General features: G+C 38.0%; 3 protein-coding genes across 3 annotated transcripts in view; 2 read left to right on the top strand and 1 right to left on the bottom strand.

Moving 5' to 3' along the window:
• The window catches only part of NPHP3 (nephrocystin 3), a 27,290-nt gene extending 21,221 nt beyond the window's left edge, over positions 1-6,069 (top strand). The window contains exons 24-27 of the mRNA XM_014273703.2: positions 1,098-1,338; positions 2,344-2,469; positions 2,788-2,903; positions 3,093-6,069. Coding sequence (XP_014129178.2) covers positions 1,098-1,338; positions 2,344-2,469; positions 2,788-2,903; positions 3,093-3,273 — 664 coding nt within the window. The 3' untranslated portion in view covers positions 3,274-6,069. The remainder of the gene's footprint in view (positions 1-1,097; positions 1,339-2,343; positions 2,470-2,787; positions 2,904-3,092) is intronic.
• On the bottom strand, positions 5,537-14,816 carry UBA5 (ubiquitin like modifier activating enzyme 5). The gene is made up of 12 exons (XM_005481010.4): positions 14,590-14,816; positions 13,547-13,592; positions 13,363-13,452; positions 12,546-12,655; positions 12,044-12,130; positions 11,402-11,486; positions 10,478-10,582; positions 10,173-10,300; positions 9,637-9,772; positions 9,114-9,189; positions 8,229-8,335; positions 5,537-7,662 (listed from the first exon to the last, which is right to left on the bottom strand). Exons 1-12 carry the CDS (start codon positions 14,733-14,735, stop codon positions 7,579-7,581), a joined length of 1,200 nt encoding a protein of 399 aa, XP_005481067.1. The 5' UTR covers positions 14,736-14,816; the 3' UTR covers positions 5,537-7,578.
• The window catches only part of ACAD11 (acyl-CoA dehydrogenase family member 11), a 29,142-nt gene continuing 28,814 nt past the window's right edge, over positions 14,805-15,132 (top strand). The window contains exon 1 of the mRNA XM_005481009.4: positions 14,805-15,132. Within this exon, the coding sequence (XP_005481066.2) occupies positions 14,996-15,132 (137 nt within the window). The 5' untranslated portion in view covers positions 14,805-14,995.

Raw genomic sequence — 15,132 nt, 5'->3', positions numbered from 1 at the left:
TCTGATTGTATGTTTAACCACTCTTCACATCAACTTCTTTAGCTGACAGAGGAATCTAAGCTATGTGTTATGAAGGAACTGTAAAGTGACCTAAATCCCACTCTACTGAACTGAGTCTTTTCAGAGAATAAAAATGCCCAGCAAAAAAGCAAAAAGCATAGAGTGAGTTCTGGAAGTATTTTTACTTCCAGTTCTTCTGTACCTGATGTTTAATGCACCTGTAGCTTTTGGATAATTACAGAAGTATGTAGTTATTTAGGATCTGCATACAGAATCATGATCTCTACAGAGAAGGAATTGGTTTTTAACAGATCTTAGACATGTGGGATTTTCATCAGCTTACCCTCATGAAATGACTGATTATAGAGGAGCAATATTTTATCTAATCTCGTACAAGATTGTTTGATATTCCATGTTATTCATATGTAGTTCCTGTTAAATGCAACCTACTTCAAGAGTAGCTGTATTTCCACTATTTCATAGGTGAGAAAAGGTATAAACTTTGTTCTAGTGGAGGTTTAAGGAACTTTTTAAAATGGATATTCCTGCTCTGAACCAGCAAGTCCAAGACTTAATGTTGTTAAAATGAAATCAGTGGCAGAAGGATATATCACTTAATGAATAATTATTTGTCACAGAAGATCTTCCAGCCCTTGCACCTTTTGACACTTCTCTAAGAGCTCCAGAACTGAACCTACAGTTCTGTGTATAAATGGTCTTTTTTTTCGCTAACATAAAATGGATTTTCTGATTTACTAATCTGACCTCTTGAGAATAGCATGGCAGGGTTTGTGTGGATGTCATGATGAGGAGCTGCCTGGTAATAATGGATGCTATCAGTCTTATGGGGGGATCACCTGTAGTTTTGATAGAGGAGCTGCTGTAAAGCTGAAATGAAATAGTGGCACCCTACTGTAGTGAGATAAAATGTGCTCTTTGCTTCAGTGGTGACATTACACAGAGTCTTTTCTACTTTGTCAGTTCTGAACAAAGTCTTCTATAAGTTTCCAAGGCTGAGTTTGTTGTTTCAAACAGGCACTTCAGCCTGTACAGATGTTACCAGCTTTAAAATATTGATGAGCAAATCTATTGTGTAGGACAGCAGAGCTTTTCCTGAAGCGCTCCTTGGAAATGCGGGAGCGAGTGCTGGGATCTGACCACCCAGACTGTGCACAGTCTCTGAACAACCTGGCAGCCCTGTACAACGAGAAGAAGCACTATGACAAGGCTGAGGAGCTCTATGAGAAAGCTCTGGACATCAGGAGGAGAGCCTTAGCTCCAGACCATCCCTCCTTGGCTTACACTGTGAAACACCTGGCAGTGCTGTACAAAAAGATGGTGAGCACACACCTGTTATCTCTTCTGACCACCAAAATTAACTGTAATGTCTTTGTCTTAATGGAAAAATCATGTTTGAGGGTGTAGGAATAGTTCTTTTTACACGATGGCCTTGAACTTTACAGTCAGGTTAAGGGCAACTTTTAGAATTATGAGGGAGATAGCATCTCACAAATGAACTGTCTGGGTGAGCCACCTTCAACTTCTGTTGACTCAGTGAAAGATGAGCATTACTCCTGTGAAAAACGCACTCAGTGGAGGAAAATTAACAAAAGTATAAACTTCTGCATTTTCTAATTTCAAAATGTGTCATGAATATTTGTGTTTGTATGTGGTTGTTGCAACCATTAGTTTAATAGTGATATATTGTTTCCAACAGTTGAATCAAGATGAATTTCTGTGGGTTATAAGAATTTTATTTATTTTATGTTTTCACATTTTACTGTTCTTCCAAGAGAAAAAAGACCCTGATAATCTCTTGGATCAAATTTGCCCATGTTTTTGCTAAATAATCCTTACCCGCTATTGTCTGCATTAAATGGTTTTGGGTCACATTATTTTCTGCTCACTTCAGCTTCTGATTTTCATTCTGCTGGAAGCTGCAAAACCACTCAATATTTGCATCAAAAACCTCTTTGCTAGTTTGAAGGAGCACAAATTAAAAGTCAGTGGAGACAATTATTGCGATAAAAGTACAACTGAAAATTCTTTTTACAGCCTTCTCGATGAGACACTTGTGGGCAAAAAATAAATTAAGAAAGGAAGAAATAGACCTAGCTGAGAAACACATTAACTGAGAGCTGAATATGCCCAGTATTTTGGAAAATTAGGTTCTAATAAATAGTCATGATAAATAATTTATGCAGAATATGCATATTATTTAGCAAAGTTATCCCCTTATTCTAGAAACAATTAGATTTTCTCCAAGGCTTTTGTTTAAAATAGGTTTTGCTTTTACCATCTTGATATCAGAGAAATTAATCATTTTTTTCATGGTATTTCTAGGGAAAGCTTGACAAGGCTGTTCCTCTGTATGAGCTAGCAGTAGAAATTCGACAGAAGTCATTTGGCCCAAAACACCCGAGTGTAGCAACTGCTCTGGTGAACCTGGCTGTCCTTTACTGTCAGATGGTAAGGTTTCCATGCCCATTTATTTTTTGTGTCTTAGGCTTTTTTATGACTTGTACCTAAATGAAACTAAAGAAACTTGATCGTATTGAAAAGGGAAATTCCTTATAATATTTGCCAATTCTCGGGTTCCTTTTTAAACGTTGAAAGCATATTTGGCAAGAAAAATGCATGCAGGGTAAAAATAATTGCTGTGAATGGTAGGCACGATACTGTACCTAAGATGCATTGATACTATGTTGGCAAGAAAAAGCCTATGTATTACACATCTATATCAAAGAAATACACACCTGTAACAAAGAAACTTTCTGCTACCCAAAGAAAAAGCAGATTGAAGCTTTGCCTCTCTATGAACGCGCACTAAAGATTTATGAAGACAGCTTTGGCCAAATGCATCCTCGCGTGGGAGAAACACTGAAGAACTTGGCTGTGCTAAGGTAAGATAATATGCTTCAGCCCTATAAATGCAAATAACTGCATGAGACAAAACATCTGGGCTTGTGTACTTTCTAGGAAAGTATAGTTTAAGTACACTATGTTGATAGTATGGTGTATATTTAAATTTAAATGAATTGAGAGACTTGTTTTATTTGCTTGTTTCAACTTTGTTTTGCTCTTTTCCAAAGCTATGAAAGGGGAGACTTTGAGAAGGCAGCTGAACTTTACAAGAGAGCTATGGAAATAAAAGAAGCAGAGACTTTGTTGATAGGTGGAAAAGCAACTTCTCAACACTCATCAAGTGGAGACACATTCAGCTTAAAAAGTGCATTATCACCAAATGCTTTGCTGGAACACGGACAAAGGTGATACAAACCTGCTCCAAGAAGAGGCAGTGCCTATGGATATTTTCAAGTAGACAGAAAATTACTAAGATAAATCCATTTTTTCAAGGATTTGGTACTGTTTTGGGACTGACACCCATCTTCATGAATTCTGCCTTAACTTTGCAGACTGTATGGTACAAAGTCAGCTGCTTTCATTGTTCATAGGTACACACATTAGTTACTAGCTCAAGTTGTAGCTAATACCAAAACCATGGACTTGATGCCTCCTAGCTCAAGTGCTAGGACTATAACAAATTAAGCTGAACCACTTGTGTAAACTCTAAGAGGAATTTCTTACTTTTGTGTTGTAACAGCATGGCTTAGAGAATTTATGTATTTTTGTATTATCAATACTTTCTGCCTTTTTACAAGCCTTTAAAGTTGTTTCTAAAGAAATAGTAATTTTGAAAAAACTTTGAAAATACTGTTTAACCTCAAGTTTTACCTGCAGGGTTATTTCAGCTTAAGTAAACTTTCATTCAAGGAAGTTGTGCAAAATGAAGTGGTTTCCTTGGGAAACTAGGATATCTAAATATATCATCATCATCTACAGTTAAAGCTGTTGAAGGATTTTACTCTGTTCAATAAAAATACTTCCAGTGAGGAATCAGAATGAATATGATTATGGCCAGATTTCCTGTTCTTAAACGTTTAGTAATACATCTGCTGTTTAGTCTTACTGAATCTCTTAAAATACAAGAATGTTTTTACTAGCTGGGAAAACCTAGTGATGCAAAGTAGATTGGCATCAGATAAAGAAATATTAATCAAATCTACTTGCCTGTTGTATTTCTTAATACCTGAGTCATTGGAAGAATCAGTCTGCGTTCTATTCTCATTCAGTTCATAAATGTATGCATCAATTTAAATACATACTAAAAAAAGACTTTTTTATAAAATAAGAAATGTAAGTGGAAAATTATTTGAAACCCTACTATAATACTTCAGAGGCAACTAATGTTAATTTGATCCAGTTTCAAAAATGCAAATGGCCTTCACTTCAAAGGAATACTTGCCTTCCAAGTGTTTTTTCTCTTTTATAGTAGAATTGAATATTACTCATTTCAGCCCTTGTTACGATTAGGAGAAATTTAGTATTTTGGTAATGCAATAACTTGGCAAAAGAAAAGGTATATAAATAAAACTGACAGCACAAATATAAAACCCAAATTTGATTTTTAAGATCAAGGTTTAGTTGAAAACAAAAATCAAAAATAGTTAATGAAGGTGTTACAATAGAGGACTAAGAGTAGACACTTTGAAATAGCTCTCTGGATATTTTCCTCTTATTCAGAAAATGGGTTTGTAAACAAAGCAAGGGTTTACCACTCTATTTCAACCACCTTAGAAAGTTTTAAAAACTGGAAAGTTCCTTGCAGGATTGTCACCAACTGAGAAGAGGGGAAAAAGGATAGACAGACAAATACACAAGCAAAAACTCCCAAACAAAAATGCCCAACCCCCCTCCCCTCCAAAACCTCAACCTACTTAGCTTGTGTGTGTTTATGTTGCCTGATGTTCTTAGACTCAGTAATTCTCTCCTCTAAAGAGTTACCAGATGCCTGGTCTAGCTTGTCATGTCTATTCTGATTTTAACAGGTACAGTGGTACATCTTCCTCTCCTGAACAGTTTCCCTTATTGTAGCTAGTTTAAATAAGAAGTTACTTTCTAGAGCCTCGGTGTTACTGTTGCTGAACTGTTACTCTTCTTCCATTGAGTAACTTCTCTCCAACTTCCTCAAAGGTTGCAGGGTTGGTTTTGGAATAAGAAAAAGAATTAAAATCAAAAATTAGTCCCTCAAAAGCAGCAGATCCCAACCATCCATTGTCCTTTAGCAAAGAGGGTGAGGAATCCATGTGCCTACCCTGTGAACCCAAAGAAAGCTTACAAGACCACTTCCATGGAGCTGTACCTCATGGACAGCAAGGAAAAGTCATTTCTATACATGGGGTATGCCAGATAATACTTCTGTGTAGAGCTCCACCTCAAAGCAGAGGGTCACCAGTTTCAATGGAGATGTAATTATACTGTCAGAATATCAACATCTTAATAATGCTCATGAGAGACTGCAAAAACTGAACACTTTTATAAGATTGCTGAATAAACAAAGCTGGACTTAATCATGGCAATGCACTTTGATTTGTAATTTCATAACCAAGGAAGCAATAAATATTCTCTTGTGTTTTACAGTTAGAGTACATTATACTCGTAAACATCTTTTTAGTTAAAAAAAAATCCTTAGTGCTGCTTTTTTGGATGCTGTTTATTTTTAAATAATTTTAACCATTGACACATAGAATTCTTTTAATACAATTATTCATTTTCTGATTATTTCAAATTTTTCTTGTATATACAAGCTGAAAGTGTACAAGTAACACAGGAACCATTTTGTGTACTCTCTAACAGGGCATACAAAAGTGCATTAATTCCCACATAAAAGTTTACTTGAAGTTGCCTCTCATAAAGCTGTCAATCCTGTGATAGCAGCCATGTCAGCCAAATAATTAAGAGTCAGGAGGAAATGAGCTGTTGTAGAAATGAATCAGCCATTTCCCTCAGGATCTCCAGATCACACAGCTGTGTGCCTGACTTCTATTGTTCCCAACAGAAAGGTGAAAGTCACACAGAAATGTAAGTAACACGTAAATTGACAATGGATCAAGCTAACATAGACTTAGTGACATAGATTCAAGTATCTACCTTTTTAATGGTCTCATTATACTATTTCCTATCTTTCTTTGCAGCTCATTTCTAAAAGCTGGTTCCTCCAAAACAGAACTCGATCCAAAAAAGCCACTTCAATTTTACAGTATAATGCCCCATACTCAAAACCCACCCAAAATCTCACTCCCTAGTTTCAGAAATTGTTTTTCTGTGTAAAATATAATTTGATGTCAGCTGTGAAGGAAACTGATTTTGAATTTTCTAACCATTACTTAGAAATGAAACATTTTTAAAACTAATTGGTAGTATAACTAACAGGTATTCATTCAGCTGCCCTAAGAAACAGAAGCACCACCATGGTATTGCTGTCTCTTCTCATTTTAGTACTATGATAGTACTACAGCCAATACTAGCTGACTCTGTGTTGGCTGCATCACGTTGTGGAAAAGTTTTTTGAAGAGCTCACTTTGGAAATATTTGTAGTATACTGCCAAGGCTGAAATAATGACCAAGTTCTGGATCAGATGCCCACAGTAGTTAAAATATTTGAAACTGACCCTTCCAGTTCTGCAGGTACTGGTGCTCCAGGATGCAAATATTTACAGGTCAGTTTAACACATGGCCATGTAAAAGGTTGTATGACTGTACTTAAACTTATGTCATTTATAAGACAAATACAACAGGTGAGCTACTCCAATAAAAATAATTGCAAATCTAAAAATTTAGAGCATCTAATTTTAGAAGATTTTCTATGTAAACTCAGACTTACATTTCTTAATATAGCCCACCTGATGGGGAGTGATCAGAATTACAGCTAAATTTTCAGTAACCAACAAAAATATAATATTTAGACTTCTGCAAAGTAAACAAAATCTCCAGTTCTTTCCAATGTTGCTCATAATTTTGCCATGAAAAGCATCTGCCAGACAAATAGTGGCATGCTGCTAATGTAATAATACCAGAAGACTTCACCTTCTTACAGTATACTCAAAACATCACATACAAAACATACGCAGCTGTTTAAGGACAAGCAGCAGTAATACACTGATAAAGAAAATTCCATCCCAGGGATATTTAAGGCAGATGAAAAGGCTTATATGTTCTCATTACTCAGAAAAAATACCCACAGCATGATCCACGCCAAGACTTTAGACCAGTGAGTGACAACCAAGTAAAAGTGCCTGGAAAATCAGGAGCAGCACCATGAGAGAGGCATTATCATCTGCCCTTCACCCACTCAGCCCCCTCCAGCAGATTTCATCCTTCCCTCGGCCTGTTCTATGTGCTATTCTCATCACATGATAGGGTATATAATGTGCTGTGCCTGCTTTTTTACTTTATCCACGTCCTTTTATTTGCCACTGAATATCTGGATACTAGCAATGCTGAGAAACTAAAATTTCTAGTAGCACAGCTCTATCTGTAAATAAAGACATGATGAGAAAACAGAATATAAACAATGTAAGTCTGCGTCCTTCCTGCCCCTGTAACAGTTCTGTTTCATCAGAAAAGTAAAGGTAAGCTTCAATGGAAGTAAAAAAAGGAAAAAAGTAAGAAGTCTGGTCTTCTCAAAATCCAATGTCCATCCAAACTCATGAAAGTTGTACTTAAATATTTGTTTTTCTACATGTTTCTCATTTTGGCCATGAGTTCTTCTAGGCTTTCTTCAGAGTCTGCTACTGTCTCCCCAGTTACTGAATTCTCCTCCTGTTAGGAACAGGAAGAAAAAGTTGTCAACAAAAAAAGTAAACTAAAAAAGCCCTCACAGTTCAGGTTTATTGCTGTTACACCACACCATTTTCCTAAAAGCAGGCACTCAATAGTGAGATTAGGCCTAAGTGATTATAAGATTCAACTGTAAATGATTTTGACTAGGAGTTAGAATGTTCTTACGGCAGTACATTCAGATTCTATGCTCATTGCTCTTTGATTACATACAGCTTTTACAAGAAATGTATGGGAAAAATTAACTAGTCACCAAAATATCAACTGAGAAACTGACATTTGCTGTCCTTTCCCCAGCCCCCAAATGCAGTAACTCCTGTAATCTCAGCAGAACATTCACACCAGCATCCACACTTAAAGAAGTATCTGTCCCAGGAACACAAAACTGGACCATAAAAAGGAATAATGAAATGAACTGAGGTCACATTTCACCAGAATTGTTCAAGATGGAATTCTGTTCTAGGTTTAAAAGGTAACCAAACTGGCTGGTATTATAAATTTAATCTACAATATGTATTTCAAAAATTCATACACAGTAAGTTCATTACCTTGTCTGGGATAGTATATGCTACACTAATTCCTTCAGGAAGTTCAGGTACTGGGCCAGATGCAGCCTTTAGCTCATCTTCTGAAATTTCTGATACTAATTCAATGCCTTTGCATTAAAAGGAAACAAAAACTCCATTAGGAGTTAGAAGAAAAAGTTCTTTAATCACCAAGTTATCACAGTAAGAGAAAAGATGAAGCTACTTTCCAGAAACAGAATTAAATTAAACTAGAGACACCTTTGATTTCAACAACTTCATTCCATTACCAATGTAAAATATTTTCCTTTTACAATATATGAAATAATTCTATATAGGCAACTTATGAACCAGACTGGCATCTCTTCCTTGTCCTTACCATTTAAACTTTACCATAAGGACACTTCTCCCAGGTGTAAGATAAGATTATTTTCTATAACACGTAATAAACAGAACATATACCTCCAGTCATAAAATAGTTATATAAAACACATTTACCATTCCTTAAGATAATTCCTTCTAATTTAAACCCCTCAAGAGGAATGTAAAAATGCATGGGATGCCTCAGCACAATGGTTATGGAAATGACAACTGCTCTTTAGTATATTTAAAAGGAATATGCAGTTAATACATTTTCTCATTTCTCTCATCTTCAAACCATCTTCTAAGAAAGGTTTTTATTCAAGCAGCAGTTACATTTTGAGCCTAAGACCTGCAAATTGCACTAAAAGCCTATCATCAAGTTGTGGTAAAATTACTTGCAAAACTTGGGAAAAGCCAAAAGTAATTACACAGTGTAAGTTATAAAAATAGGAACTAAAAAAAAAAAATCTATGTACCCAAAATTGTGTTCACCCAAAATGAATCTCAGTGTTGGGAAAATCAATTAGTCTCCAGGGGATGACTTACCCCAGTCATTGTCTTCATGTACTATTTCTTCTTCCTTTTCAATTACTTCTTCTTTTGGTCTTGCAGCTTCTTTTCTCTGGAGGGAAAACACAGAAAAACAATCCCCTCAATAACCAAAATTTAGTCCAATTTCCAAAAACTGCAAAGAAGTTCAAGCCTAATAGTCACATTTCTTCCAACATGTAAGATAAAAAAGTTCTTAATGGTGACTGCTTAGGAGCAAAAAAATCACAATATCAGCAAGTTCATAATAAAAACATCAAACCCATTAAAACTCAGAAACATATGACTACTAGAAAAGTTTGCATTCTCTTAAGCAGTATTTTCTTCTACATTATTGCTCAACTCTTCTTCCTACCCTTTAAGGTAAGTACTGTATATTCAGAAACACGTGCAACCATCTGAAGATGAGTGTTGCAAACTGGAGTAGCAATGAACTCTTTTACAACAGATTTGCAACTTGCTTTGTTCTCTACGAAAAGGGAAATTAGAAAATTGACCCACAAACCCAAACTCTTTTTACCTTATAATTTTCTTGCTGTTTTCTGCAATTGTGGTCACTGCACTGGGGGTTTGGCTTCATAGACATAGTTGGGAAGAAATCCTGCATTGCATTGTAACCAAGATAATAACTCACAGTACCAAAGTTTAACAGGTATCTAGAAACACAGAGAAAGAAGGAGCTTGTAATGCAGGTGCAAACCTAAAACTTCAGTTGCTTAGGGAATCATTTTTCCTCAAAGAACTTTTAGAATACGCTTTCAGACTCATGGAGTTGTAATGTGAGTTACTGTAATTGCCTTAAATCCAATTATGCTGTAATTTGCTGGCAACAGAATAACTGGATCAATACAGAATCCCATCTTCTCATGGTGTGTGAGGATAACTCAGCTACAGGCAAGAGAAGTAGTTTATTCTTTGTCCATGTACAAAATTCCAAAGACAAGTCAGTACAACAGCATTTTTTTTATGTATAACGTAATGATGTCAAATCAGAGCATGATTAAATATTTAAATATTTTGCTGTACACATCAAATAGCAACAACTCAGTCACTCACTTGAGAACATTTTGCACAAGCATTCCTGCCACCACACCCATGGTTGTAGGAAGACTGGCTGCACAAACTCCTTCTCGTTTCAATGTCTTCTCATCAATATTCGCAGCTACTACCAGTGGAGGAGCACACTGAGGGGCAATAGAGAAAATAAGCTGTAAAAAAGCATTCAAGAAATCCCACAGATCACACAGAATTTAAAGGTACTGCATCAGCTGTGCCAGGATCACATTCACAAGGCCAGCTATCTTCACATTCCCAGTCCCACTCTAAAGGGCAAGAGAGCAATTCAGCAGAGCACCACGTACCGCAAAACAAGCGGATTCACCAGGGATGATCAACTGGATGTGTCCTGACACTGCATTTTCACTCACTCCAGACTCCATCCAGATTTGTCCAAGTTCATTGCAGGCCTTATAAACACAGAAACACAAACATCAGCACTGCAGAAGTTTAATGAAAAGAATAGGAACTCAAACAATTGGGAGTGATGAAACACATTCATCTCCCTGATTTCAGGCAAAAAGACTATGGTCAGAAAAAAGTACATCAAGAGACAGAAATTATTTATCAAAAGACAAATCAAGCAGCAAAATGAAGTTGCCTTCATGAAGCCCCTTTGTGCTTTCCTGAGGACCTGAGATGTTCTAACAATACAGACATCAGTGACCCAATTACAGCACACTACAGAATATAATTCCACCAATTATTTTAGAGGCTTGGGTAGAGTGTATCTATGTGTCCTCCCTGCCTGCAATTTATGGATCAAGTCAGCTGAAGGGTAACAGAAAACATACATTTGGCATATACCTTACATTGGCTGCTACTATAAAGAAAAAGAGTTTGATTAAATAAACAGCATTTTTAGTATACAAAAAGTCACATGAGGTATATAATTAGCTGTAGAAAATCTTTTTAAGTTTCTAAGATTCAACACACCAGCCTTTGAAAATACCGTTATATAAACAGAGTAAATAGAAAAGACAGAGTTTATGAGTTTATGATACTTCTTTTACTAACCATTAGCTGATAGTAACTTCCAAGTCTTTAGTGATATTTATACACATAAAATGGGTTTATAAGAACTGGGTAAAAGCTCAGATTTCTCAAGCCAAGGGGGACATTTCTTAGGAGATTATTTTAAGTTCGTATCTTTTCTATAGTGCCACAACTCCTAACATATTTATAGAAGAAAACAGCCTTCCACAAGCTCGTGCCTTTGGTGGCCTTACCGTGTTAATTGCCATGCGAGCTTCAAAGTTGTCCACACAGCTCAAAACCAGATCCACAGGCTTCCCTTCCTCCAGTGCACCGTTACTGCAAGGAGCATCAGAAATTTACACAAAATTGCCAGCAGAACAAAATACCAACACAGCAACCGACATGTTGCTATAGAGTACAGAAGCCCAAGACAAGTGAATTTTTAACAAAGCTTGTGCAAATGCAGTACAGGACACAACCAGTATCTTAGATCTGCAGTAGAAACAACACCATGCTGAGGCTGGGATTTAAATATATAGGCATTTTAGACTGTTTTATATAGTATGCACTCACAGTATTGGAGAATTGTATCTTTGTACAACAGAACTGCAAATGGTGTAAGTTATCTCAGATCTCTATGAGATCCACTAGTAATTACTTTCTTCTTCATTTCCTAAATCATACCTGAAAACTACTACAGAGCATTCAAGATATGAGCTGATCTGTTTTCCATAACACATCTAGACAAGAATGTCTTCATATACATACATTTCCCAGAGGTTTTCAATTGGAAGTTAATAAATTGAAAAAGAGCCCCAACAAGAAAAACGTGAGGCTGTGTAGAACCACACATCAGCAGAACTTAGCAATATGCTAAAATTGGGAGATTTTACCTTATTCTATCCATGAAATGCTCAAAGTTGTCCAGTGTTGTGATGTTGTAGTTATGTACTTCAAACTGAACATCAGGATTAATATCCCTTAAGGAGGAAATAATAGGAATCAGTGGTAAAGAATACAGTGGTAATTTACATTCTTCTCCCTAATTTCCCAAGTGTTGCTACAGTCTTAAGTTTCCACTCTGAACTCTAGAATTCACCCATATTTGTCAAAAATTCACATTAGATAAGAAAAAAACCCACAAGATGTGGGAGTGGCACAGTTTATACCAAACTTCTGAGCAAAATTGGCTTTTACTAAGAAGTAGACTCACATTAAGGTTTTGGCCAGTACAAAAACGTCTTTGAAGTATCAATCATACCCACAAATACTATATAATCCTCAAATTCCCAAATTAAATCATGATTCTTTGCAAATGATTAAGAGCGAAACACTGATTTTCTAGAGCACCATCCTGGCTCAATACATTTTGATACCCATTTCTCCAAGTTTTACCTCAAAGTATGTTCTGCTGCTTGCACTTTACTTAATCCAGCTTGATGAGGTTGGAAGAAGAGTCTGTTCATGTTTGCCAGTTCCACTTTGTCATAATCAAACAGAAGCAGCTACAACAAAGATTGTTTTAACACGTGTGAATCTCCAGAGACTCTGCAAACAGAGCACTGTGGCAATTCTGAACAACAGAACTAATTCTAAAACCAAAGCCATAGAAAATTCCCCCAACCAAACTCCCTCCCTCAGAGGCCCATTCAGTTCACATACAAGAGGTACAAACATCATAAGGATGTGAAAAACTGAACCAATCTGTTAAGTCATTAAAACTAAGAATATTCAACAGAGTAACCTATATGAACAGTAACACCTCTATTATCACATATATTACTTGCTGCCATGTGACAAACTAATGTTTGTGACAAAGATTTCTGTTTGTCATCTACTACATTTCAGTTGCATGATATAAACTTGGTTCTTAAAAGACTTCATGTGAAATACCCCCTCCTTTCCTTTATTTTGTTTTCCTTTGGCAATAATCATTTTGCACTATGAAGATCAGAGAGATAGGTTCATATAAGAATATGGAGATGACAAACATCCAAACAAGAATCATCCACATGATGATCAAGCCCTAAATAAATAAATTTTACCAGCATAATAAAATACAGACTCATCATGTGTGATGTTTATACAAGTGCTGTTCTTGAGTGCTTTTTTCACAACATTTTTTATTTGGGTAAAATCAAATCAAATTCTTTACAAAGGGGACTGGTCAATCTACTATAAAGATAAAGAAGAACAAAAAAACTCTCATTACCTTACCAATGCCACACCTTGTCAGCATTTCAGCAGTCACACTGCCAACACCCCCCACACCTACTACTGCAACTGTGAAGGTACGGATTTTCTGTAGGAAGGAATAATGGACACATCAGTATCTCAGAAGTGGTCCTCCCAGGGAAAAAAATGCAAACAGTGTTTCATTACAGAGAGAATCCTACCTCATAGTCTTTGACAATCCCCATTCTTTTTAATGCCATCAAGCGACTACAAAGAAAAAAATGCAATGTTAACACAGAAAATATTCTTTATGTTTCTAACAACAATTTTGCTTTTCAGGTACTTAAAATCACTTTTGCTCTAGAAATAACCTCACCAAGCAATAAATGCAAGCCTGCTGTTCCACTGCAGTTGTGACTGCCAGCTAGGTACAGTCTGAGTGACAGAGTAGATGCTTTCCTATTTGCCCCAAAGTCCTAACCCTGCACAAACTCATGCACCTATTCCTCTGGTAATATTATTAAATCAGGAGGACACAGATATTTTTGTAACTGAATATCTGATTTACAGAATGAAAGGTAACACTTTTTTTTTTTTTTTTTTTGTAATGAACCATATGGCAGCAACCTAGTGAAGACTTGCACTGTATTCTGATCGATTTGGTTGAATTAACATAAAATTAAAAAAAAATAAATAGAGACTCTCAGGTTTTGAGGACAACTGAAAGGATTTTAAAGAAACATTTTATCACTTTATGGCATTTTTCATGAAAGTACAAGTATCAACGCGTATTAAGGAAAAATAAAACCAAACCCGAACCAACAAAACAAAAAACAAAAAATCATCAGATTTCTAGAAGGGAAGGGGTCTCTAAGAATTCTATAAACCAACTTCTAAAACAGACAATTTGGAGGAATGAGAATAAGACCTCAAATAATACCAACACCTGTCCCATTTACTAGCAACCTAGCTGAAAACCACAAAGTTTTCAGATTTTTCTCCCTCCCTGCCTGCCTCTACTGTAAAGCAAGATAATACAAAGTAACCCTGACATCCAGCCCAGCCAGGTGGGAAACCCGAGAGCATCCCTCCCGGAGCACCTGCCTCCTGCGCTGCCCGACACCCTTCCGAGCACACCCATCCTCATCCCCGAAATCCCCACCCGTCCGAGCCTCTCCCGCTCCCCCAGACCCACCGTCCAACCCACGGCCTCCCCCTTGCCCATCCTCCGCGCTCCGACAGAGCCCCGCCGCCCTCAGCGCACCTGTAGGGGTTCGAGTCGGTCACCTCGGCGCTCATGGTGTCGATGCGGGCCCGCGCCGCCGCCCGCCCGCGCTTCTCCCGGGCCAGCTCCTCCTCCAGCTCCCGCACACGCCGCTCCAGCCGCTCCAGCCGCCCGGGATCCGCCATGGCAGCGACACGTCTGTGCCCGGCCGCGGGAGCTTCCGGGAAGCGCCGGGGCGGGGCGGAGCCGGCCCTTCCCTTCCCGGGGCCGCCTCCTCACGGCTGAGGGGCGGTGGCTGCCGAGGTGGGACCTGCCTCCCGGGAAAAGTCGTGTTCCGGGAAAAGCCGCCGGGGCCGACAGCCAGGGGGCTGCGAAGCGCTTCCCTTGGCGGACCGAGGCGCCTCTGGGTGTCCCGGCCGGGCGGCCTCCGGCGCGGCCTCCGAGGATGGCGGCGGAGCCGGGCACTAGCGAGGTGCGGCCGCAGCACCGCTTCGACCAGGGCAGCCTGGAGCGGTACCTGAGCAGCCGCTTGCCCGGCTTCCCTCGGCAGCCCGCGGGCGCGCTGGCTGTCAGGCAGTACAG

Source organism: Zonotrichia albicollis, chromosome 1 (assembly GCF_047830755.1).
Source record: "Zonotrichia albicollis isolate bZonAlb1 chromosome 1, bZonAlb1.hap1, whole genome shotgun sequence".
NCBI classification, from domain to species: Eukaryota; Metazoa; Chordata; class Aves; order Passeriformes; family Passerellidae; genus Zonotrichia; species Zonotrichia albicollis.
This window is presented reverse-complemented; position numbering and strand designations above follow the sequence as displayed.